At 42.8% G+C, this 24,306-nt stretch overlaps 2 protein-coding genes across 2 annotated transcripts in view; both read right to left on the bottom strand.

The window, feature by feature from the left end:
- LOC108649859 (putative G protein-coupled receptor CG31760) overlaps positions 1-24,306 on the bottom strand; it is a 38,557-nt gene that overhangs the window by 3,499 nt on the left and 10,752 nt on the right. The window contains 9 exon segments of the mRNA XM_089257150.1: positions 94-302; positions 366-510; positions 577-686; positions 6,199-6,352; positions 6,552-6,859; positions 6,948-7,353; positions 7,752-7,953; positions 14,217-14,403; positions 15,811-16,230. Coding sequence (XP_089113276.1) covers positions 94-302; positions 366-510; positions 577-686; positions 6,199-6,352; positions 6,552-6,859; positions 6,948-7,353; positions 7,752-7,953; positions 14,217-14,403; positions 15,811-16,203 — 2,114 coding nt within the window. The 5' untranslated portion in view covers positions 16,204-16,230.
- Positions 810-5,000, bottom strand: ZnT33D (Zinc transporter 33D). Its single transcript, XM_018098228.3, has one exon. The coding sequence runs from the start codon at positions 4,867-4,869 to the stop codon at positions 922-924; it is 3,948 nt and encodes a 1,315-aa protein (XP_017953717.2). The 5' UTR covers positions 4,870-5,000; the 3' UTR covers positions 810-921.

The following is a 24,306-nucleotide window of genomic DNA, read 5'->3' as shown; positions in this document are numbered from 1 at the left end:
GAAATTGTGTGTGAAGCTCTTCAGAAGGAAAAACAATTTAAATAGAGAACGTCAACAGGTGCGACAGGTGCGACAGCTGCTGGCTGGACTTACTGAAAAGCCACCATGGCGATATTCACAATGGCTATATTGTAGATGGCATAGGAGATCAAGCGAGCCTCGTTGTAGAGGCTCTCCGCGTTGCGCACGTTGTAGCAGACGCGGATGCCCCAGGCGAGGAAGAGCACCTCTCCTATGGCCAGACTGTGATCCCACCAATTGTACGAGCACTGCTTGAATTTCAGGTGATTCTGATCGTAGATCTGTGAAGGTTTCAGGACTATTATAGCTGAGCGATTGACTTGACTCTTCTCTCTGTCACTTACCACCTCAGCGTAGGGCGTGGCGGAAATTGTCCAGGTGCCCAAATAGATGAGCATTACGAGCAAGATGGGAACCATCCACTGCAGCAGCTGCTGGTCGTTGAGCTTTATCTTATGCGCCGACTTGACGCGATATGTCAAGGAGACACTGCGAGACAAGAGAGTTAGAGGAAGAGAACGAGAGAGGGAGGGAGGGGGGGCGGGATCGACTTACCGCCAGGTCTTCATGAGCAGTGAGGTGTAGGTGATGCAGAAACCCATATGACGCGTCCATTTCGTGGCAATGCACCAGGTGGTATCCAGGTAGGGAAATATGGCGACCATCTATAAAGAGAGTAAGGATATTTGACTAAGTTTCAATATATACATCTTTAAAAGTTGATACATGCTACAGACATTAAAGAGTTTTAGTTAACAAAGACACAAACTCTGAATTGATTACGACCAAAAAAATTTCTTTATTAAAAGAAGATTTCCCAAGTTAAAAGAAATCGGGCTAAATACAAATGCAATTTCAACAGAAAGAAGAAGAAAGTCTTTGCCGGGCTGAGTTTGTAGGTTAAGTTATCGCCGATTTCTTCGATGACTCGGCATCATCCTTGGCATTCACGTAATCCTTTGGTTTGCCCTTGTCATCGGCGGTCTTGGCCTCGGCCTGGGGAGTCATGCACTGATTGCAGTCCTCCATGCCAGGCGTATACTCTTCGATCTGGATGGTTGTCTCGAAGAAGTTGTAGTGCTTGTGAATCAATGTGGTGGCCTTGTCGAGAATGACCTGGGGATCAGCGTCCTTGCTGATGGCCAAGTGGGCGGAGAGGGCTATCTTGTTGATGCTCAGCGCCCAGATGCGCAGGTTGTGGACATGCTCCACTCCCTCGATGCTGAGGAAAGTGCGCTGCACCTCGCCGTAGTCCATGTAGTCGGGCGTCGCCTCCATGAGCACCATCAGCACGTCCTTCAAGATGCGAAAGGTAACGATCAGGACGATCACCGAGAAGATGAACGTGCAAATGGAGTCAACAAACGCCCAGTTGGGCTTAAAGAAAATAATCAATGCGGCCACGAAGACGCCGAGACTTTGAATCATATCGCCGATGACATGAATATAGGCGGCACGCACATTGATGTTCTCCTTGTCGACCCGGGTGCATTGGGCCGAAACGGAAAGTGGCAGCAGCTCCTGCTGCTCCTTGAGAACGGGACTAACAATATTCATCTTGGAGCCGGCCGGAACGGTGGATGTCTCGGACGGCTTCAGGCGCAGCCGCGGCTCCCTGGGCGAATGGGCATGTGCCGCCCCGTGGGCGTGGGAGCCATGCGAGTGCCCATGGCCCAGCTGGATGGCCATGATGATGTTGCAGGCGATCGCCAGTGCGGAGGTGATTAGCATGATCTTGGCGTCCACATCATGCTTGCCCGTGACCAGCCGCTCTATGGCCATGTACACCAGCACGCCCGTGATGACCCAGATGAAGTAGACCGAGAGCATGGCGCCGATCACCTCCGCGCGGTACCAGCCAAAGTTCATGCGCTGCGTGGAGGGGCGGGCGCTCAGGTATAGGGCGAACAGGGATATGAGAAAGCCGGCTAGGTCCGTCAGCAGATGTGCTGCATCCGTGGCTATGGCCAGGCTGCGAGAGAGTACGCCGCCAATGATCTCACAGATCATGAAGGTGACACAGAGGCCGCTGGCTATGATCAGCTTGCGCTTGGCGATCTTATCGACGCCCTCGTTGCGCCTTTCGTAATGGCAATGATCCCGGTAGGTCGTCGTTATGTGCGAGTGCCGTCCGACTATGGTCAGAGTGCGCATCGACTCGGAATGCCTCACATGGCCGGACTGGGTCGTCTCATCCCCATCCTTTGCCGCTTCCTTTTCCTTATTCTTATCGTTGCCCTGCTTCCTGATCTCCGATTTGTGATCTTTGTCTTTCAGCAGCTGCGGCGGGATTATAATCACTTCATTGGGCAACGGCTGCATCGCGACTTGCTGCACGTGATCCTGCTGTGGGTGATTTTTTGAATCTGACGGGAAAAAGTAGCGCAATATGTTGGTAGCCAAGGAATTGCTAGTAGACGGAATATCCCCTTCGACAGCCGAACTGTCTTCAACGGGCGAAGCTCTTGGCTGTCCTGTAAGGTGAGAGGCTCCACTGTAGGTCATAGTTGGCACCAGATGGCGTAAGCTGGAGTTCGACTCATTCTGGGCACTATTAGCTGAGCTGCCCCAGGCGCTATCAGTTGGCACAGCAGTACGTATATCAATGTTGGGCTCACAAGGCATTGGTGTAGAGCTCTCCGGATCGTGAGCAATCACTTGATTTGTTGATGGTTTGTCTCTGCCAATCCTGGAAAGACTTGGCGGCTGCTCGACGCTGACTGGATCTGAAGTAGTTGGCAAGGGGGTTTCCTCACTTACTGGGCTGCTGTCGATTGGCGTTGGTCTACTCCGGCCGTAGATCGGAAAATTATATATCAAGTTAATAATCGGCTCCTCCAGTTGCCTAGACGCGGAGGTGAGGGCCTTTACAGTTCGTGTTAAAGGGTTAGCTGGCTCGGCCTCGCCAGTCATAGTCGTTGAGGGCTGTTCATTGACTTCGATAGGTTGATTAGTTGAGGTTAAGCTTCGTGCTGCTGTAGCTAGATCGGGCTCCCTATATATGATTGTACTGATGCTTTGGTCTGCTCTCGCACTCGCAGTTTTGCCTGGAATTAGATTATGGCCTCCGTTCTTAGCTGTAATTGAAGATCTAGAATCCTCAACTCGATTAGATTTCATTGAAGATTCCGTCTCTTCATCTTGGGATGAAGCTCTTTCAGCTAGCGACTCTTTAGAGTTGGTTGAACTGCTGGACAATCGTTCATCTGTTTCTTCAGACTGATTGAAGTAATTGGGCATGGTAGATGCATTTTCAATCAGAGGCTCTCGATAAGTGACTACGCCGTAGTTATCTGACTGAATTAGTTCTTCGTCTTCACCTTCTGCTTCCGGGTCATAGAAATATTCTTCGGCCTGTACCATTGAGCTGGTGCTTGGAATTGGAGTAGATCCCACATCTATCACTAACTTGCTCGGTATTGGAGGAGATCGTGCTTCTATTACTCCAAAGCTTGTCACTGGAGAAGACCCAGCATCTATTACACCAGTGCTTGCTATTGAAGTAGACGATTCGTTTATTTCCCCAGTGCTCGGTATTGGAGTAGAGCCTTCATAAATTAGTCCAGTGCTTGGTATTGAAATAGACCCATCATCTATCTCTCCAGTGCTTGGTACTGGAGTAGTTCCGGTATCTATGAATCCAGTACTCGGCACTGGAGTAGTCCCGGTATCTATTATTCCAGCACTGGGCACCGGAGTAGTCCCGGTATCTATGATTCCAGTGCTCGGTACTGGAGAATACCGTGCACCAATCACACCCGTGCTCGGTACTGGGGTGGTCTGAACCTCGGTAGCCTCCATTGCCTCATCCACAAACAGATTGGGGGCAGTGATGTTGATAGACTCAGTCTGCTTCTCATGGGGCTTTGGTCGACTTCTTTTAAACGATGTGAGATTAGAAAAAAAGCTGCTGGTTGCCTTCTGTGTGGTGTGCCTCTCCTGGTTAGGCACTTCTGCAGTCGATTTCTCGACAGCCGAGGATTCTGTTCTACCTCGACCAAACAATGGCAAATTAGTGAAGAACTTTGTCTTCTTGCCCTCGGGCAATGCTTTCGATGTTGGTGGCTCTTCATCGCTGGGCTCCAAGTTGAGGCTGCGTCGAAATGAGCCCGTCAGTATATTAATCGCGCCTGTCGAGTGCTTGCTTGGCTCCAATACCATCTCTGGTCTGACGGCGACATGCGCCTTTTTGGCTGGAGTTGCTAAGGCAGCAATGGCAGCTTCGGCCTCATCCCTGATTTGAAAATACGACTTGGGCCTGGACGCAGCTTCAATGCGTTCCAATTTGGATTCTTCGTCTGGTGTTGTGTGCTCCAGTTGCTCGGGCTTAACTGCGAGCTGCAAATAGTTTTGCATCGACATCTGCGTGCCAGCCTCGGGCTTTTTTATTGGGTCCGATTCGGGCTGTTGCTCTGTGGGCAGCGGCTCAGCCGAAGTGCCTGGCGGCATGGCTGTTTCCTTCAGTCTCTCGCCCGAGGGCTCTGCTTTCCTTGGCTTGTGTTCGGGAGTGCTCTGCTTGTCGACGGCGGTGCTTTCCGATTGAATTCCCACATCTGTCACTGTCTTGAGCCATTTCTTTTGTGTTTCTGGCGACGCAGTCTTCTTGAGTCTCTCAATTAGATTGCCAATGTGGCGGGGCTCTGGCGGTTGCCTGATTGGCGCTTGCCTCTGCTTGGGGTCAATATCGGGCACCTGAACCATTTCCCTTAGTGCTGCCTGCATGGCCTCCTCGTCCTCCTCCCCCTCCACCTCCTGCTCCTCCTCGCCCACGTCATCAGCCTCATTATCGCTATCGTTGACATGGGATGCATCTCTGCCGTCGCTCAGAGCTCGTTCCTGGTCGCTCATGTTGCTGTAATGTTTTATTGTTGTTCTAGTTTGTTTTACACACTTACACACAAAGCCCAGACTCTGATTAAAAAATCAGTTACGTTTTTATTTAGCAAATGACACGCTTGAAAGCCCCCCAGATCCCCCAGCTCCCCAGCTGCCATAACAACGAGCATCAGCATCTCCACGCAACCTTTTAACCCATTTGCTGTGCTCGTGTTACTCGCAGGCTTTTCCCATTGTTCTCTTGTCTTTTATGTGTCCGACGGGAGTTCCATTGTCGTTTGGCTAATGTTGACAGCATCATTGTAAACAATCCAGGAATGTATTTGTATGTGGCTAATGTTAGTATACTCTGCACGCCATGTGAGTATTCCTGTCAAATGGTGCATGAAATGTTGGGCTCGAATCTGCCGAGTCATCAAAGTTCATATATACACGAAGTTGAGTATTAACTAGTTGAAATATTGCTGATATCTAGCAACAGTTGTATTACATTATGCTAACAGAGTGTTTGGTTAACAAATATTATTCACACTTGCTCTTTGTATAACAATTCATGATGATATTTCACTAAGATTTACACAAAATAAGAGGTAGTATATATATATATATATAACTGCTAGGAATATAGGTTAACTAACATTGCTTGAGGCTGTTAACATGGCAATAGAAATGTGAATAACAGCCTGTACTTGCATTACAAATATTATGTTAACTACACTATTGCACATTAAGTGGCTCTGTAAAGTAGCTGTTAAATGTTAAAATAAAATTCCACATGTTACGGCATCTCTGTGTATATATCGTGCCTTATTGAAGAGGTCTCTCTGTTAGATATTATTCATGCTCTAGCTCAACTATAAAATTCATTAACATGCAATTCCACATTCCTTTGGTTAATACTTAACAGCGTGGCTTTAACATAGTAACCACATCAGACTAACACTTTTAGAGCCTCTCGAACTAAATAATTAATCGTGGGCAAAGTTTTCATTAACTCGTGCACAGTTACAAACGGCATAGCAGAAGCTGGAATGCCGTCGACAGTGGCGAGTGCCTAAAAGCCGCATTTAAAAAGCCATAAAACGGAGTCTTATGTTGCCTCAGCCGCAGGTGCTGCGAGTGGTGAGTGCGGCTTTACAACATGTGGGTCAATTGTAAATGGGACCAAAATGAGACCCTTTGTCACATCAGCAGCCTTTGGCTGCCTTTGTCCTGCCATCCATTCGTAATGCTCTTTGTGTGTAGCTCGACTTTTAATGGGTTAAGTAGCCAGCAGAGTGTAACGCGCTCCCTCTTTGCCCACCTCTCTCGATCCTTCGTACATGTTTTATAGCTACTCACCTCCAAATACATAATGGCACAGCCAATGAGCGTGATCATCAGGAAGATGGGGCTGGCCACCTTGAAGACTTTGACCCGCCGATGCTTGAAGAGATAGCACAGCAGCACAAGGGTTCCACAGGCGCAGCCAATCGAAATGGTCAGCAGCGATATTCTGTGGGATATATATATTGATATATGTGTGTAGAGTCAAATAGAATTGAATGCATAGGAAAAAGATCCAAGAAATCATATAAATAAAATAATATACATATTTGTTATATAGATGTATATAGATGGATAACTTTCCCCATTCTATGTTAGTTTCCTGTCACGTCATCTCATGTCCTAAAAGTCGATTGGCCTCAACTCACCTGAAAGGCCAGTGATAGTTGGCCAGGCATGGCTCGGGTCCGGTGCAGGTGTCACAGCCGGGGGCGCACGGCAAACACTTGAATACGTCCGTATAGTAATTGCTTATATTGTCCTGATGCTCCTGCCAGGCAATCTCCATGATGGTGCCATTGAAGCCATCCGGATGCCGCAGCGAATAGTAGCCCCGCTTGCAGAGGCACTGATACGCGCCGCGCGACCAGCTGCTGCTGCTGCCGCTAATCATGCCCGGCAACAGTTTGGCCCCGCTTATTGTCGTTGACTCCGAGCTGGGCTGGCGATAGTCGCACTGCAATAGGGTTGTTAATTAAGGCTTACTCTGTGTGTATGTGTGTGTGTGAGAATGGGTGAAAGGGGAAGGGGGAAGGGGTGCTTACCACCATGGAGGCGCGATGGCATTTGTGCGAGCTGTGAAATGCTTGCAGGTCTCGGATGGACTCCACGTCGTAGCTGGCAGCAACTGTTGCTGCTGTGGCACGGCGCACCGTCGACTGCCGCAGCAAGTGGGGCGGAGTGCTGCTGCTGCTGCTGCTGCTGCTGAAGCGATACGGCAGTGCATCGCACTGATTGACACGCAGCGAGCTCACATCAATGTCCACGCTGATGAAGCCGCGCAGGCCGTGCCGCCCACTCGGTGGTATTGCAATGCTGTAGGAGACGAGCCAGCGGCTCAGTGAGCAGGAGAAGTACGGATAGGTCCACCAGCCCTTGTAGTAGTTGTTCGGCGGACTGGGCGCAAACTTTGGTGAACGCAATGTTGGCGTGCTGCTCTCGTCATCAAACCTGGTAAAAGAAAGGGGAGATAAGTGATTGACTTGCGGAATACCCTGTACTGAGTTCGATTTAATACTAACAATGAATGAGTAAGTAAATATAGTTAGGGGAAGACACCCATTACTATTATCTTATTATATATGAATATTTTATGAATAAACGACAGATTTTTATTGAAAGACTCGAGAAAGGAACTAATCAGATTCATCTGAGAGTGAAATGGACAGTTCTCCATTATTTCTTTGCTATTGCTTTTGCTAGTTATGGAATTAAGTGTAAATAATCTGATAGGCATAAGGTATTTGTAGATGTAATGTGGAATATACCCCTTCAGTTCAGTCTGAAGCTCTACGACTACAATTAGGAAAAAGTCATCAATTTGCTCTCATTGTGCGCTCTCCACTTACCAGGGGTAACTGTGTGCGGGCTTTTTACCAATTTGCAGACCGTCCTCCTCGTAGCGCTGCGTCTCGGTTAGTTTGTCGTGGCCGCCCTTTACCCACCAGACGTACGATTGGACTGCGCCGTTGGTTAGGTTCAAAGCTAAAATGCGTGCTCCGTTTATGTATTCATCAGTGAGCAGGCCCTTGGCCAGCGCATCAGAGAGTCCTGTAACAAAAAAGGGAGATACTTACATACATATATTTTTGTATGGAAATTTGTATGTAAATAGATTGTAAGCGCCGGGGGAATGTAGGTCAGCGCACAAGCGAAATGTGGAAATTAATTTAAAATCTGCTGCGGAAATGAGGAAATTAAACGCGAAAACAGCGAAACGAAAACAGTCGAATAAACAGACGAAAAGCAGACAAATTCATTAATATTTCATTTACGGCACTTAATTGCTTATTGCAGCACAGAAACCTTTGCATTTTAATTGCTATCGCATTGTTTTAATTTATATTTTGATTTCAAATTTCATTTGAGTAATTTTCGGCATACTCAACGAGGCTCAATTCGCTTTCGTTGCATTTCATTGCTGTAACGGCTCCTGCAAATACACAAAGCGGAATTCGCTTTCGCTGCATTGGCGTTTTTCGCTGATATTTTGTAGTGCACACGTTGATGAGCATATGTATGTTTGTATGTATGTATGCAGCTCGGCCCTCTATCGCTTTAATTGTCTTTTTCGCAAATGGCGAATTGAACGTGCCTTGTGGCGGCGAAAAATCTTGAAGGTGTCATTATTTTGAGTGTTGCTTTTTGCTTAGTAGCGGATCGCGAATAGTGCGCAAATTGTGTCGAAGGAAAGAGAGAGTGAGAGAACGTGGGAATGTATCGAACAGATTAAAAACAAAGATGTATTCTCATTAATATTATATTCATATACATATGTATATACATATGTATGTAACTTTATGTATTGTTCGTTTCTTAAGCGTATCGCAATTCGCTTTTGCTTTTGCTTTAATGCCGTTCTTCGCCGTGCCTCGACTGGAATGATTACGACCTTTGCTTAGCAGCGAATTGCCATTCCATTGAGTGCTTGATTTGCTTCATAGCAGAGCTAAAATAAAGCGAAACTTGTGAAAGGGAAATTATTACAAGGCTGCACTGCGCAAGGAAGGAAATGAAACAACGTCACAAAGAGATGAACAGCAGGCAGGTAGGTTCATTAATAATTCACTTAACGCGCCTTGTTGCTGCTCACTGCAGCACATAAATATTTGCATTTGATTGCCTTTACATATTTTCCGTTTTGCTTGCCATTGAGCTGTTAACTTTTCGCTAACTCACTCTACAATGATTTCTCATTGCGTCGGCTGTTAATTCGCTTTCGCTTTAACATGCCTACTTCGCCGTGGGTGGACTGAAATGACACCTCCCACTGTTGCTTAATGGCGAATTGAGCTGGCCTCGCTACAAAATGAATAATTGCAGGTGTCATTCCTCTCGATGTTCTTTGTTGCATTTTATTGAATTGCAAATGCTACGAGCATTAATTTTTCATTTTTTAAGATTCATTGACACTTTTGTAATGAAGGTAAGTGAGAATCAGCATATATTAAGCTGCCCACGACCATGAATATAAATGGAGCTTATTAAGCGTCATTATATCTGTGTGCATTTGTTCATACTTTGCAATAAATAATTGCCATTCCGAGTAAGCTGGAATTGATAATACCAAGAAATTGCTGTGTATAAGCTGAAGCATCGTTAAAGCACAATTATGAGCGCGACCCAATGCCAGTGTGACCGTTTGCAATTCGCGAAAAATATATGTATGTAGCTGCGCTGCTTAATTGTGCAAATTAAAAATTTGCCGTTACATTTCATTCCAGGCCAGCTGTCATTGGGATGTTGACCTTGAAATAGTTTTATTATATGGAAAAAGGCCCCATTAAGAGGCAAAAGAAATTGCAAGTATGTTTTTGTAGCCTTGGTAGGAAAAAATGCTCGTCCGCAATGATTAATATGCGCGAGGCGCGCATAGACCCAGGCCCCTGCCTACTTGTCTGAAACGGAAGTCACAAAGAACGAGAGAGCGAGTGAGAGAGGAACACGGATAGAGTGAGAGAGGGGGAAGGTGAACGCTGTCAAAAGTTAATATTTTTGCTCCCACACTTGCCTGGGTAGCCGCATTTCTGTTTGACTTATTCCAGGGAACAAAGGCAACAAAAGCATGAAATGTTTACAAGGTAAACTTATTTAAATTCGATTAGCGTAACTTCCGTGCTACTTTTTCTAAAGTATACCTTAACCTAGAGAGGTATTTTAACAGTGTTGAGGAATATGAGCGTGTCCTAGATGTAGTAATCATACTAGTGCTGATATAAGGTGGACTGTATATTGATCTCTTTAAATATAATATAAATGAATACAAGTATATTTTATGCAAACATAGATACATGATACTTTCCATGTACGAAAGTATATATATATATATATGGTTATATCATATACACGACTAATCTAAAAATATTTTTATATTTTTATTATAAACTGCCTTAATCTCAGTTCTACTCTACTCTACTGAAGGGTCGTTAGTTTGCGACTAAATAATACCAAAGACTATACATATTTCCTTTTACTTTTCTCATATATCTCTTATATATATGATATATTTTGATTGGTATGTATAATGTCTTGGCAGTGGCACTTTAGAGTTGTTTTCGTTCACGCAAATAAAACGCAGGCGGCGGGCAACGTGTTGCCAGTAAATGTGGCAAGTTTTTGTGACGGGTGTTAAAATGAAATGCACACGACATAGAGAGAGGGAGGGACAGAGAGAGAGAGAGAGAGTAATAGGGAAGGGGCTACCTTATGTTGTCACAAAGTGTGGCAAGTTCAAGTACAGACAGGTTGGAAGTTCTGGCAGCTCAACCTTATGGCAAACAGCATTAGCCAACGCCTGTCAAGCAGCTTAGATGCTCACCTAACACATACGCACATACACACACGTACACGTGGCGTATGTGTGTGTGTGTGTATGTGTTATAGCCTTGTTTGTCATTCATCATCTGCGTGCGATTTCTTGCACTCGGCTCGCATCATCAATCTTTGAGAGCGACCCAACTTCACAATTTATGACCATTGAGTAAGTGTGTGTGTGTGTGTGTGTTGCAAGTGTTTTGTGTGTAGGTGTCAGAAATAAACATGCGCAACTTGCAACAATTGTAAGCAATTTGTTTTTGTTGCCAGCCTGCCAAAACTTTTCCTTCGTCTCTATGCAAAATTGCCAATTATTCAACTCGTCTGCTGTCTCTTTCTCTCCCCCCCTCTCTCTCTCTCTTTTTCTATGTCAGCAGGTGTGTGTGACGATGTGTGTATTGTTTTTATGGCTGCTGCTCTCTGGCTGAGTAATTAAATTTTAGCAGAGCTTCGCCTCGTCTTCAGTCCAATAAACCATTTAACATCGAGACTCGATTTTTGGCACAGCAGCTGGAATTTCGACTCGAGTTGTAGCTATCGTCGGTTGATTACGAGACAAGGATGATTGGAAAACTGTAGTTTATAATTGTTTAATTACACTTCTCAAACTCTTGCGGCTTCACGTGTGCCAATATGTGAGATGTTCAACCGAGCCACTTGATTGCGGCAACAGGTGCTTAGGCAATTAGGATTCGGGCTTGAGCCAGCAGCAAATAACGGCGTCTTAACTAGCCATAACAATTACTTTCAAGTGTGGCAGAGCTTAAGAGCTCAGTTTGCTTCACAATTCATTAAGAGCTTACTCAATTGATTGCAGACTGGGAAAGATAAATTTGATTCACAATAATCTGTTGATTATGGCGTGTAAGAGAGAGACAGAGAGAGAGAGAGAGAGAGAGAGAGAGAGAGAGAGAGAGAGAGAGAGAGAGAGACAGAGAGAGTGAGATGGATTATTGTTTGATAATTATGTCATTAGGCAGGCTTAGTGCGCATTTAGTTGTTTTCATATGAATCCTAAGACGGTCTTCGACCTCTTCAATTTTCAAGTTTTTTAGTTGAAGCTTAGAATTTAAGATGGACGTAGTATCTCTTATATATCCTTACAGATCAAAGCTACTATTTTTGTATAGCTGTCATGGATATGGACTTTAATAATGATTTAAATTTAACTACATATTATTTCCTTTTATATTAAATGCTTCCATAAAATTATTTGTAACTATGCAATATACTTGATATAAATGCTATGCATTTGATTAAAAATTTTTATGAAATCAGCAGAGGTGCGGAAAACATTTAAGCCTTTCATGAAGCGTTTCCTATTAGAGCTTTTATTTAAATTTTATTCAAGTAAATATTTCCCGTTTTTTATTCACTTTTCGAGAGTGAATACTTGATAAAAGTGAAATTAATTGCAAATAAATTCTTTGATATATTGAATTTATTTTTCCATTTTTTCGTAATTTAATTACACATATAAATCTTTGTATTAGCGAGAAAAAATGTTTTCCCCGAAAAAGGAAACTTTTCTGTTGAAAAAACCTTGCATATATTTATAAAGTGAATCACATGGAACTATTTGAGTGGTTCCATAAAAAATTGAGGCCTGTTTGCCTTGTAAAAAAAAGGAATTAAACGAGGCGTATGAGTGATATTTACGTTCACAAAGTGAGGGGAGTCGATGGGCATAGTGCAATATCCGACTTGCCGTCTGTCTGTGCGTTTGTCTGTCCCCTGCTATCCGATGCAATTTTAAATCTGAGCTAAGGCCGTCTGTCCCTTCATTCCTTCATTTGTGTTGTCTATCGTGTAAAAGAGCTGCAAAATCTGGTGCCAAATCAGAGCCCGAATAAATGGCGAATGGGACAGAACACAACTTGAAATTAAAATACTAAAAAAGGGAAAGGGAAAAAGAAGGCGAAGGAGACGGAAATACTAAGTCGAGGGAACTGGCGTCCAGCTGTATGCATGTGTTTGACAAAGGATACGAGCGAAGCAGAGAGCAGAGAGCAGAGACAAAGGCAAGGAGAAGGCCAGAGGCAAGGGCAACCGAATGCTGGCAGGACGTTTGATGCGCCACAAGTGCGTCGTTGTTAACCCCAAGGCAGACGACGCCAGCAACGATGCCAGAGTCCGGGTCCCCAGTCAAGCAGCCTTGACGACAGACAACCGGAGCTGATATACACACGCCCGTATACGTATACATGTATATGCGTATGCGTTGTCAAGGACAACAGACGCACAATGAACTCATCGCATACTGGCTCTGATATTAACACAGGAGCAGCAGCAGCAGCAACAGCAGCAGCAGCAGCAACAGCAGCAGCAGCAGCAACTGCTTGTTGAGTGAGTGTTGGCGGCACACCAGTTGCCTTTTGTGTCCTGGACAAGCGCTTGATTTGTGCCACGCCCCCGCTGCTCATCGTCGCCCAGCCTCTTAGTCGAGCCACTCCATATCAGCACTGAAAAGGTGCGACGTGTCAGCAAAAATCGCATAAAGTGAAAGCAAATTTGCTGTCGTTTGTCCCATTGTTGTTGTTGTTGTTGTTGCTGTTGTACTTATGCCAGCAGGAGAGCAACAGGATGAGTTTATAAGTATGTGCTATACACACGCACACACACACACGCATGCAAATGGTGTATAGAATTTTTGGCAGCAACAGCAGCAGCTACACCAACTCCCCTTGGAAATTTTTGATGTCTCGTATAAATTATTCGAGGGAAAAAGCTTCTTGCAAATCGAATAAATTTAAGAGAATTTTTTGCACCTGTGAAGAGAGACGGTGGCAGTGGTAGTGGCAGAGGCTGAGGCTGGGGCTGGGGCTGGGGCAAGCTGTGTCTGCCACTCGAAAGGATATCAATTGCCTGGCTGGTCTTAAATGCTTTGATTGAGAAGCGCACAGAAAGGCGATGCCTTGAAATATATAAAACTTTGTTTGCTTTAGTAGATATTTGCGTTTTTTTTGTAGTATTTGCAATCTAATACTAAGAGTATGAAGAAGAAGAAGAAGGCTTTGACAAATTTATAAAAGATTGATAAAAGTTATATTTTGACATTGTAGTTGCATATTCTTGAACTATGGATTGATTGATCATTTTAGAGTGTGGTTAAATCAAGTTATGCAGATGGATGATTGTTAGGTTTTCCTTGATTATAGATAGATGATATATACTTTCTCTTTTCATTTATTTACTGATTTTTGTCTTTAACTTTTTAAGTTGAATAATATGGTAATATTAGTCTGTTATGCTTTGCCACCTTCGAATAAGTCTAGTGGCTGTTATTAGTCATTTAAGTGACCAAATCGATGCCCCACTTAAGTCAAAGTCGGGCATAAGTTTTTGGTTAATTGCGTAAACAGAAAATAAATCAATAATTGATGTGATAAAAGAAGCAACTCAAAGAGGGAGAGAGAGAGAGATGTGTATATGTATATGTATGCATGAGTTAGCTTTGGATTATATCGTATCGCATTGTGTACTTATAATTGAATACTCACCGCCATGCCGTATGATGCCCACTTCCTGCAGAATCGATGCCGCCAAATCCGCCTTTTGTCTGCTGCTCTCGAAGCGCTCCGAGTTGAGGGGCACTTGGAGCGGTCGGTAGAGCTGCGAGATGCAGAGCGTGCCCAGATTCTCCGTGGCGATGTCGTGTATTGTCACCAGCGACTGCTCAATGGCCGACTGCAAAGGGGGGCGCACAGTTAGAGGGGCGGCAGCTCAATAAATCTCTATTCATTAGGTATATTTATAAGTGAACCCAACTCCCACTCCCGCTCCCACGCCCTACCCAAGAGGCAGACAGCCTTAGCTTGTTTGCCTGGTCAACGCATTAAAAATACATTTTTTTTTTTGGCTAAATACATTCATGGCCCATACAAACAGCTAACCGGCGTCGGCTGCCCTTGGCTTTTATCGTTAGAGTGGAAAATTGAGTTATTTGCCTCACTTTGTTCTAATCTGCGAGCGCGCGAAACTTGCCAACAGAGCCGGCTGACTTTGGTTCACCCGAAATTGATAAAGTGACCCAAAATATACAATGTGTGCGTGTGTGTGTGTGACCTGACAGTTTATTGCTTTGTTTTGTTTAACTTTTGTTTTGTTGTCCTCAGCCTGATGACGATCTCCTTGAAGTGCTTCAACAAAGAGAATTTTAGTTGAACTGCGAGCGGGCACCCAAAAGTTTTCTTAATTTTATTTCATAGGGACAATCAAGTTGATTTTTTACTAATTTCTTTTACTATTGAAAAACTAATTTCTACTGATGAGTTAAATTCCTATTTTAGAGCATTACATTTAAGTGAATAATAAATTCAACTGAATGCAATTGATAATTCTGTCACTCCCCAACGATCATATGATACCTATTTACTGTTTTAAGGCCATAAAAGGTGAAAGGAGTCTGTGAGTAATTAGCTCCAGCCCCAAGGCATGGAAAGATGTAGTTGTTTACTATTCACCACTCATATCATAGACCTTTATATAAGCTTGCTGGTTGATTACAAATCTCAGCAATAAAGAATTCCTTTTGTATTCTTTGAATGCCTGCTAATCTTTAGCCAAGTTCTGAGCTGAGTTTTTATATTTATCTAGGTACATGGCTATAAGGCTCACGAACTCACAAAATACCAATTGAATGCTATTAATGAAATCTGAATTATTCAGAAAATCTTGTATGAACCTCTAAAAACTATAATTTCTAATATATGTTGCTGTTAACAACTCCTCTATTATCATATCATGCAGCAGCATCTGACAAGCTTCACCATCTTGAGATGCCAATTAATCAGTTCAACTGCTCTGCTTCGTCCACTTCAGTAAAGCGAATTTGCTAATCGATTGGCTTGAGTGGGCTCAGGTGCAGCTATTTGCACCTGCATTTAATGTTGCCTTACAGCGGGTTGTTGTTGCTGCTGCATGTTGCTGTTGCATGTTGCTGTCGTCTGCTCAAGTCTTGTGGCTGTAGGCTGTCTCATTATAACAATTGCACTCAGCGCTAATTGCAGCTGATGATGAATTAAGCTTGAGCAGCAGAGCCACCCAACCACCCAAACCACTCAACCACCTAGAACTCAACTCTAAGCTACTTACACGCGTGACTATGTTGCCGTCGCCAATGCGCAGAATGTTTTTAAATGGATCGCCCTGAGCAGCAGTTGAGCCCGGCCAGGCGAAGCTAGTGGATGTTGCTGCTGAAGCTGTTGCTGTTGCTGCTGCTGTTGTAGTTGTAGTTGCTGTTGTCGCTGTTGCTGCTGCTGTGCCTGTTGGCTGTGTTGCAGTTGTTGTGGCTGTTGCTGTTGTTGCCTTTGCATGCTCAACTGCCAGCAGCAGCAGCAGCAACAACAGCAACAGTTGCTTTGTCACGCCAGCAACTAGTTGCTGTCGCCGATGTTGCTGTTGCTGTTGCTGTTGCAATTGCTGACAACTGTCGTTGAGTGCTGCGGCCAGAGTTCGCCTCTTTCCTGCATTGAGCATGCATCTCATTGTTGTTTCTCATTTGCCACTGTGCAGCTGCAATATAAATAGATAGAGACAGAGAGAGTGTTAGAGTGTGAGTGCGAGAGATAGATTGTAATGGTCTTTAAATAAGTAATTGCCAAGCTTTCACAAAAAGGAGAGAGCAAACTTAGCCCTAATTGCTGGAACCGAAATGTCCTTGCGATAAAAACATGTCAGCTGCCTGAATATTTAATTAGTTAAATGAAATCTCTTTGCTTTCCCTTTACCTTTCCCTTTTACCCGTTCGTTGCTCTCCTTTTCCTTTCGGTTTGCCCCATTGCCCCAGCTAAGACTCTGCTCCGATTTCAGTGCTCAACCTGCACAGCGTTTAGCAACACTTTAAGCATAATTGCGATATTCTAATGACTAACGGCCTTTTAAGTGTTGGTAAATGGGCAATTATTTAGCTAAGATACAGATAAGTAGTGCTCGAGGTGAGCTGGGTAAGCTTGGCGTAATGTTTTCCTAAAGCCAAGGGAAAGTAATTGAAATGCAAAGTGATTTTGAGTCATTTGTATAAATACTCTTTGTATTGCAGTGTTGGTAAATGAGCAAATATTTATTTATGCTAAAGATGAATGTGTTTCAAAGTGAGTGGGTGTTAAGAACTAGTGCTCTAGGGTTAACATTGAATTATAACTGAAGCCTTGTCGAATAAAAATGTATTTATTGATAGTTTATATCGCGATAGACCTCATGGAATATATGTAAATGTAATCAGCCTAAGCTTCTTATCTGAAAGTACGATTAACAGATATTAGTCAAATTTGTATTCACATATATTCGAGCCAGAGAGGAAGTGAAGCAAATGCTTGCTTAACGTGTCAGCACGAGGCACAAATGATTAAGCAAATACATAAATAAATTGTTAAAATATTTATTTTATGCCCCAACGAAAAGGCAGAGCTCCGAGTGTCTCCTTGGGCCTCCGTGTGTCGGTGTGTGTGTGTGTGTGTGTTGACGCATGTGGTGGGCGTGTGTGCTTCCAGGTGGAAGCCACGTCAACAAAGGCAACAAGCGGAAGCACTTGCATACGACTTGCTCTCTAGACCAAAAACCAAACCGAAACCCAAACCCAAACCCTAACCCAAACCAAAACCAAAACAAACCAAACGCTTATGAGTTTTTCATGAAAGCGAACGGAATGTAAATATCAAATAAAAAGCAGAAGAAATAAAGGAGAGATAAACAAACCCTATGACTGACTAGGCTATACCCTGTGTGAATAAGTAATGGAACATTTATTTATGAATATTCGATAATTATTAAATAGATTTTTTAATTTTCAATGAATATATTTCCTTTGTAGACTTGGTCCATCTATTATAATATATTTTTCGCTGTTTAGAATGGGTTTAAGGTTCACTTTTTTTTTGGTTTTTCAGAGATCCCTACCCAAAGTATAATAATAAGTAGAGTCTCGAGTTGAGTGCTAAGCAAATGAATGTAAAATGAAAGGTCAGTTCCTCATAGCGCAAAAAGCCCCACCTGGATACATACGTTTACAGGGTATATTTAAACATATATGTACAAAAAGCATCAGCATGTGTAGAGGATATGTGCTTGTGTTACATATCTTTTGCATTAGCAGCAGTTGAGAGCTGTAAAATGATGGACTAAACTGGGGCGTAATGCAGCTGGATTTTCCCGTTGGTGCAAAAAAAGGATTGAGTGTGCGTGGCAGGTGGAGTTTTGGGGCGAGGGAACTACTTTCCATTTTTAAGTGAAAGCAACGTTTTACAACGTTTTCACTTTTAGTTCGCAACGAATTTTTGTGCGTCGTCTGTCGTAAAACTTGGGCCATTCGGGCCATGGGCTTGCCGCCATTTTGTTTTATTTGCGGCGCATTTTACAAAATGGCCAACATCAATATGCATGTGTGTGTGTGTGTGTGTGTGTAGTGTGCTACTCATAATATTTAATGTTCATAGCTTATTGATTGCATTTCCCGTTAAATGCTCTCTCTAACGAAAAGCCATTTGATAAACAAAAAACTGTCGCTGGGGAAATTACTTAAAACGATTAACTCAATGGAGAGGGAAGTAGATAGATAGAGACAGAGGAGGAGATCATTATGATGTCAACTACTTAGATGCGTATTATAGATAGAGCGCAGAGCGAGCGTAGCTGGATGAGTTTATGATGTAGCAATTGCGAGATGTAAGGGGAATGAAATGTAAATGGGCTTACACAGAATTCGTAAGGTCGTAAAGCTCGCAAGTAAACAGTATTCAAATTTGTGTATTAAAATAGCTGATATATATTTTAGATACTCGCTGTCATAGCTGAAATTTTCGAGAAGTTGGAGTCCTTATTCCAGGAATATTTTAAGCATTTCATAACATTTACCTAGCTTAAGTTTTCGTATCGAGCAAAAACTTGTAAAGTTTTGCTGTCAGCCGTAATGCAACTTGCCAACTTTTGCCTCAATACGTAAGCCAGATTTCTGACATTGTTTCCGTTTTTGGTTTGTTATTTCACTTTAATGAAACTTTAAAGTTTCTTAGATAATAAAAGGGAGCAAAAGTTGTACAATTCGAATGTATTTTAATTGGATGGCAGAACTGGAAGAGGGAAAGAGATCAAGGCTGGTAGAAGTGAGAGAAATAGTTAGAAAGAGAGAGGTAGAGACTGAAAGAGGACTTACTCTTAGACAGACAGAGAGGATAGGGAGATAGCGAAACGAAGCAGAGGCTGAGGATTGTTTTCAGGCAAGTAGAGCGGTGTCCATACAATACGTAGCATATGTAATCGATGTTCTCTACCTTCCTGTCTCCCATATAATTTACCACTTCAACTCAAACATTCAGCTCAAATTCCAAAAAAAATGCAAATTTTCACTTAAACTAAAACTCAAAATGAAATTCAAATATCTAACAGCAACTTTTGTATAGCTGCATAATGAAGTATGACATGCGGATGCTCTGAAATAATATATGACAAAAAAAAGCAAAGAAAACTGTTGACAATGGCCACGCCCAGCGGCCACGCCCCATACTAAACTAGCCGAACAATGATATGAAATACGATTTTCCTGCCAGAAGGAAGCTAATTAAATGCAGCACAAAACCAACCGAAACAAAAGTAAAACCAATCTAAACAAAAAGTGCGAGCGAGACAGCATGAATGAGCGCAGCTAGTTGAAGTTTTTATAGAACAGAAAATGGGAGAGAGCGTGTGTGTGTGTGTGTGTGTGTGTGTGCAGACTTTTGTATGCCACTGTGGCTCAACTAAATGCCGACACGCAGTTTGCGTGTGTGTGTGTGTGTAACTTTTGGCTCTTTTTTATTGCAACTAAAGTGGGCGTGGCCACATGTGGGCGTGCATATTAAATGGCAATGCGCGTATTAATTTGCATTGCCCAAAAATGGAGGCGTGGCAGGCGTTGCGTTTCTTTTTTTGCTGTGCTGGCAAAGCCACAAAAGTCAATTGAAAGCGCGAACAAATTTGCAGCAAAGCTTATGCTGCACGTTGGCGGGGCGCTGAAAGGGGTGTATAGGTTTGTAAGGCTGTGAATTTGAGATATGTTTAATAAATATAGATATACACAGAGTCATATTACTGCATCTTTCATATACTTTATAGATAGCATTATATTCTCGGTTGTTAACTATTCCCTCTTAAGGTATTTGACGAGCATGAGACAGTCGTTCACTCTCTCTTCCTCTCTCCCGTTTCTCGCCTTTTCAGCTTACTTACTCTACTTGTTATTCCGCCTAGCATAGTTTGGTTAAGTTTCTTTTTACTACCCAATAATAGTAGTTCTTGTCTTTTTACTTTTTTGTTGTCTCTATTTGGCAGCTGAATCCAAATTTTATGTTCTGTTCTCTGTTCTCAGAGTTCGTTCGGAGAGACATTAAAAGCAACAAGCCATAAAACACGCACAGCTAGCTATGCCCCTTATGGCAATGAGCGTGTAGGGTATATAGGATTATAAATTAAATAAATGCAGAATAATTGCTAATATAAACGTAAATTGAGATATTTAAGTATGATATTCTCAAATTCTCTTCTTTCTTAATTTGCTTCCACATTTCTTAATTAAGGTTCTACAACTGCCCAATTTGGAATACCCCTGCCCAACTGGCGTACCCCTCATCCATGAATTCCGCCACACTTGAGCTGCCATCGAATGCAGCCATCGAATTGAACAAGCCAAGTTAACAGGAACGCAAGCACTCGACACATTTGCTGCTGCCAGCAGGAGTAGCTCTTCAATTGAGAGCTTTGCCTCTGCTGCTGCTGAGTATAAATTATTGAAATCGTTGAACATCAAATGGATATATTTAAGTACAGTTAGCAGCGACTTCTTCTTCTTCTTCTACTACTTGCTTTTATTTTATGGCACTTGTTCCGCTTTTAATTAGACTAATTTATAAGCAAACTGCAATTGACGGCAACAACTCAACCAGTGCACCTCTCTCTCTCTCACACTCACTCTCTCTCTCTTACTCTTTCTCTCTCTGTGTGAGTGCTTTCCTTGAGCTGCACTTGACAGAGAAATGTGTTTTTTATGAGCAGCCTAATAAACACGTCACGTGTGAATAACTTTCAAACGTCACGCGTTTGGCCTCTGCCAGGAGCAGCTAATTAAATGCTTGCCTTTTTATAGGGAATGCCTCGAATGTGTTTCAAGTGCATATTTGAGCAGCTTTTAGACTATAAATGGCGTGTTTTATAAACTTGCCTGCGAGAAAGAGGTTTTTCTTGATGTAAAAGCTTTTAAATTGAAGTAAATTATTTTAAAGTTTCCTAATATCTTAAAACATTTTTACATAACTTTATTTTAAGATTTATTTCGAAGGAAGTGCAATTTTTTAAAATATATAAATTACTTGAATATTATATTTATATCAAGTAAAATTCTAGTTCAAGTTTTTAAAAGTTTGTAGGAAATGAAATTTGTTTGCAAATATTTTTAACTTGTGCTGATTTTAGTTATTCTGAGCTACTTCGTTCGTAATTCATATACATTTCCTATTTGTATATACATTTCCTATTTCTGTATAAACTTACTCTCAAGTTGTGGAATGTTCGTGCATATAAAAGCTAATAACGCCGCAGCTTAAACAAAATGATCCTTGAAATGTTGCCTAAGGCAACTCCTGTTATATTTTGTGCTCCCTTTTTTCGTTCAGTGTCATTGCAGCTGGTGCAGTTGCACGTTGCGGAAAGTTTGGCGCTGCAAGCCAAAGGAATAACTGTTAAAATGTGGCAGCGGAAAATGCATGACCGCCCTCTACTTGCCACTTGCCACGTTCTTGGTGCCACAGGGGCAAGCACATCAAACGCAGCTGCTGCTCGGGTGTGTGAACGCAACTTTTTTCTTTTCTTTCCCATTTTATATATCCTTTATGTAACCTTTGCTAGCTTGAGCTGGGGTATCTTGAAATTGAGGCGAAAGATGTCCCATTAAAAAAGATGGAGAACTGAAGATAGTCCATGGAGAAAGCAAGAGTACAAAGGGAAGAGCGCAGAGGCAAGATGGAGGGTGGATGAGCAAAGACGAAAGATGGTAAACGTAGGAATGAAGATGACAGAGGGAAGAGCGAAGAGTGAAGAGGGAGGATGGTAAAAGATGGAAGATAATGGTTGGAAACCCGAAGAATAAAGAGAGAATCCAGAAGGTGAACAAAGATAAAGAATGGAAGACGGTATAATTCATACAGCCCCATTTCAGGTAAATATGCTAGGGTATCTATCTGTAGCTAGGCTATAAACATTCTCCCGCATATCCTTGCCCGTTTTCTTCTGCTTGTTCGTCTTCTTCTTCATCACATTTTGTGTATAAAGTGAGCCGCATACAAAATTGGTCAACATGTTTATAATCAAAGTTTTTGTTGTTGGTTGTTGGATGTTGCTGTTGCTGTTGTTGTTGTTGCTGTTGCTGTTGTTGTTGTAAGGACATTTGTTGGTCTCCGTGTCTTTGGCTGTCGGCTTAATTCATAAAGGGTTAAGCCACACTTCTGGCAAATCAGCTACATGTAAAAGACAGGTTTATGTGTGCGTGGCCACGCCCCCAGCACACAGCCCCCTCCCCTCACCATACACAAATGCTTGTTATATAGGTTAAATGACTTCCTTGTATGGAACGCTGGCTGACCTAAGCAAACAACAGCGTTGAGTTCACAGCTGCCACGCCCATATTCGACGCCTCCTGCTCGTCTGCTCGCAGCTCAGTGGCTTTATTTGTTGTTGCCACAGGCTGGCATAAACTATCTTTAGATCCATTTGGGGACCCTTTCATAAGCACGTTTTTATCTGCTTTACACATTTCTGCGTTGCCTCTGCCATTAATAAGAGAAAAAACGAGAAAGATGTTGCAGTCGGGCCTGACTGACTGACTCAATGCTCGTTTAAGGCCAACTGAGAGATGGACGAGAGGAGGGGTGTATGGGCGGAAGAGGAAGGCTACGTGGGGCATCGATAGACATTGCTTGAAGCCAATATACCCATTTCATTTATTGAACAAGTATCATAAATAGTTGCTTTTTCTTCAATTTTTTTTTGTATATAATGGGCCACATATATCGTATATGTATGTATATGTTGAACTGCTGATTTCGTCAGTTTTCTTTGTCATTGATTTTCGATCATAATAATTTGATGTGTGTTTTATGTGCCGGAAACCGAGGCAGAGCTTGAATTCCCCCTTCTCTATTGGCCAGGCAGCAGCAGTAGCAGGAGTAGGAGCAGCAGGAGCAGCAATTGTCATTGCAATGCATTTGATTTGATTTTTATGTCCCGTTCGTTGTCGTTTTTATGGCTTTATAATGTGCGCCTTATCTCGGCTCGAGACATTCGGCCATTCGAGCTGCTGGCCGTAAACCTTTTCCAAGTTATGCCAAGCTGAATATGTCTGGATTTAGCTGCTGCTGCAAGATGACTTAAGCAGGGGATTAGAAGAGATTTATGTAATACCTCAGATTAAAGTAGAGGCATTTCGGATTCACAACGCGCTTAGAGAAGCTTCAAATGCTGATTGTCAAAGGAGTTCTGCTGGCAGGGCTATGGCTATGATAGAGGAGTACATAGAAACATTTGACTATGTTTTGTGTGAAATATTGTTGATAACGGAAATAGAAATAGAGCTAGTTATAATGCATTAATAGGGTATACAGCCCAACTGCTTCAAGCTTGAGTCAAGTATTTAGTGGATGTTTTTCTATGAATGCTGCTTGATGCTCAATCAACTCTCGGCTAATTTCAGCAAACACACGCACACACTATGCAAAATGCAGCTAAGAATAACGGCTAAGCCAGCAAAGCAAGCAGGAGAACAAACATAAAGATAAACCAAGTCAAAACATCAACATCAGCTGACAACTTCAGTTATTCCGCTTGAGTTGCGATGCCTTTGGGCAGTCGAGCTGGAAAAGTGTGCAGAGAAAGGCGTTCTATATACATATAAATTTCCTTCTTATTTTTCACCATTTTCCGGCCGTCAATGCCATTCTGGCCAACACTTAAAGCAAATGAGATGACGGTTGGGCTGGCCGAAAGAAAAAAAAGAAAGAGGGCAGAACAGAAGCAGCTGAGAACCAAAGTAACATCTAACCGCAGGCTCTGCCACAAAATCTCATTAAATTAATGCAAGCCTCAAGAGTTTGTTTAACTCCCTCCTCCTGCTCCGCCCCCTGCCCCCCTTCATCTTTGCATAGCTGCTGGCCCCCCCCAAAAAAAACTAATTCGTGGGAAAAACGTCTTTCGCGAAAATTGTGCCAAGATTTGAAATGTTTGATAGGCCAAAAATACAGGAGGAAATGAATGAAATGTTGGCCTAGCCAGGCCAGGCAGCCAGCCGCAGGCTAAGCAGCATCAGCAGCAGCTTAAGTCCTCTGTCCATATATACATCTAGTAGACCTATATATACATATATCTCATGGAGTAGCTGCCACTTAGTCCATGACATGCAAAATAGACGTGTAACAGAGCAGAGGATTACCATTTAAGTGCGAACACAACGAATTGCAGAAGAGAAGCTAATAATTGATGTAAATCAGATTTGTATGCAATGCTATGAAAGCATGTTTTAGTTGGTTAAACGATTCTGTGACGGGTAAATTGAGATGGAATGGGAGAGTAAAA

Source organism: Drosophila navojoa, chromosome 3, assembly GCF_054131105.1.
Source record: "Drosophila navojoa isolate 15081-1374.11 chromosome 3, UAZ_NAV_1.0, whole genome shotgun sequence".
NCBI lineage: Eukaryota > Metazoa > Arthropoda > Insecta > Diptera > Drosophilidae > Drosophila > Drosophila navojoa.
This window is presented reverse-complemented; position numbering and strand designations above follow the sequence as displayed.

What these genes read in the sequence shown, in the direction of transcription:
- ZnT33D (XM_018098228.3), bottom strand. Translation starts at nt 4,869, where the DNA reads ATGAGCGACCAGGAACGAGCTCTGAGCGACGGCAGAGATGCATCCCAT.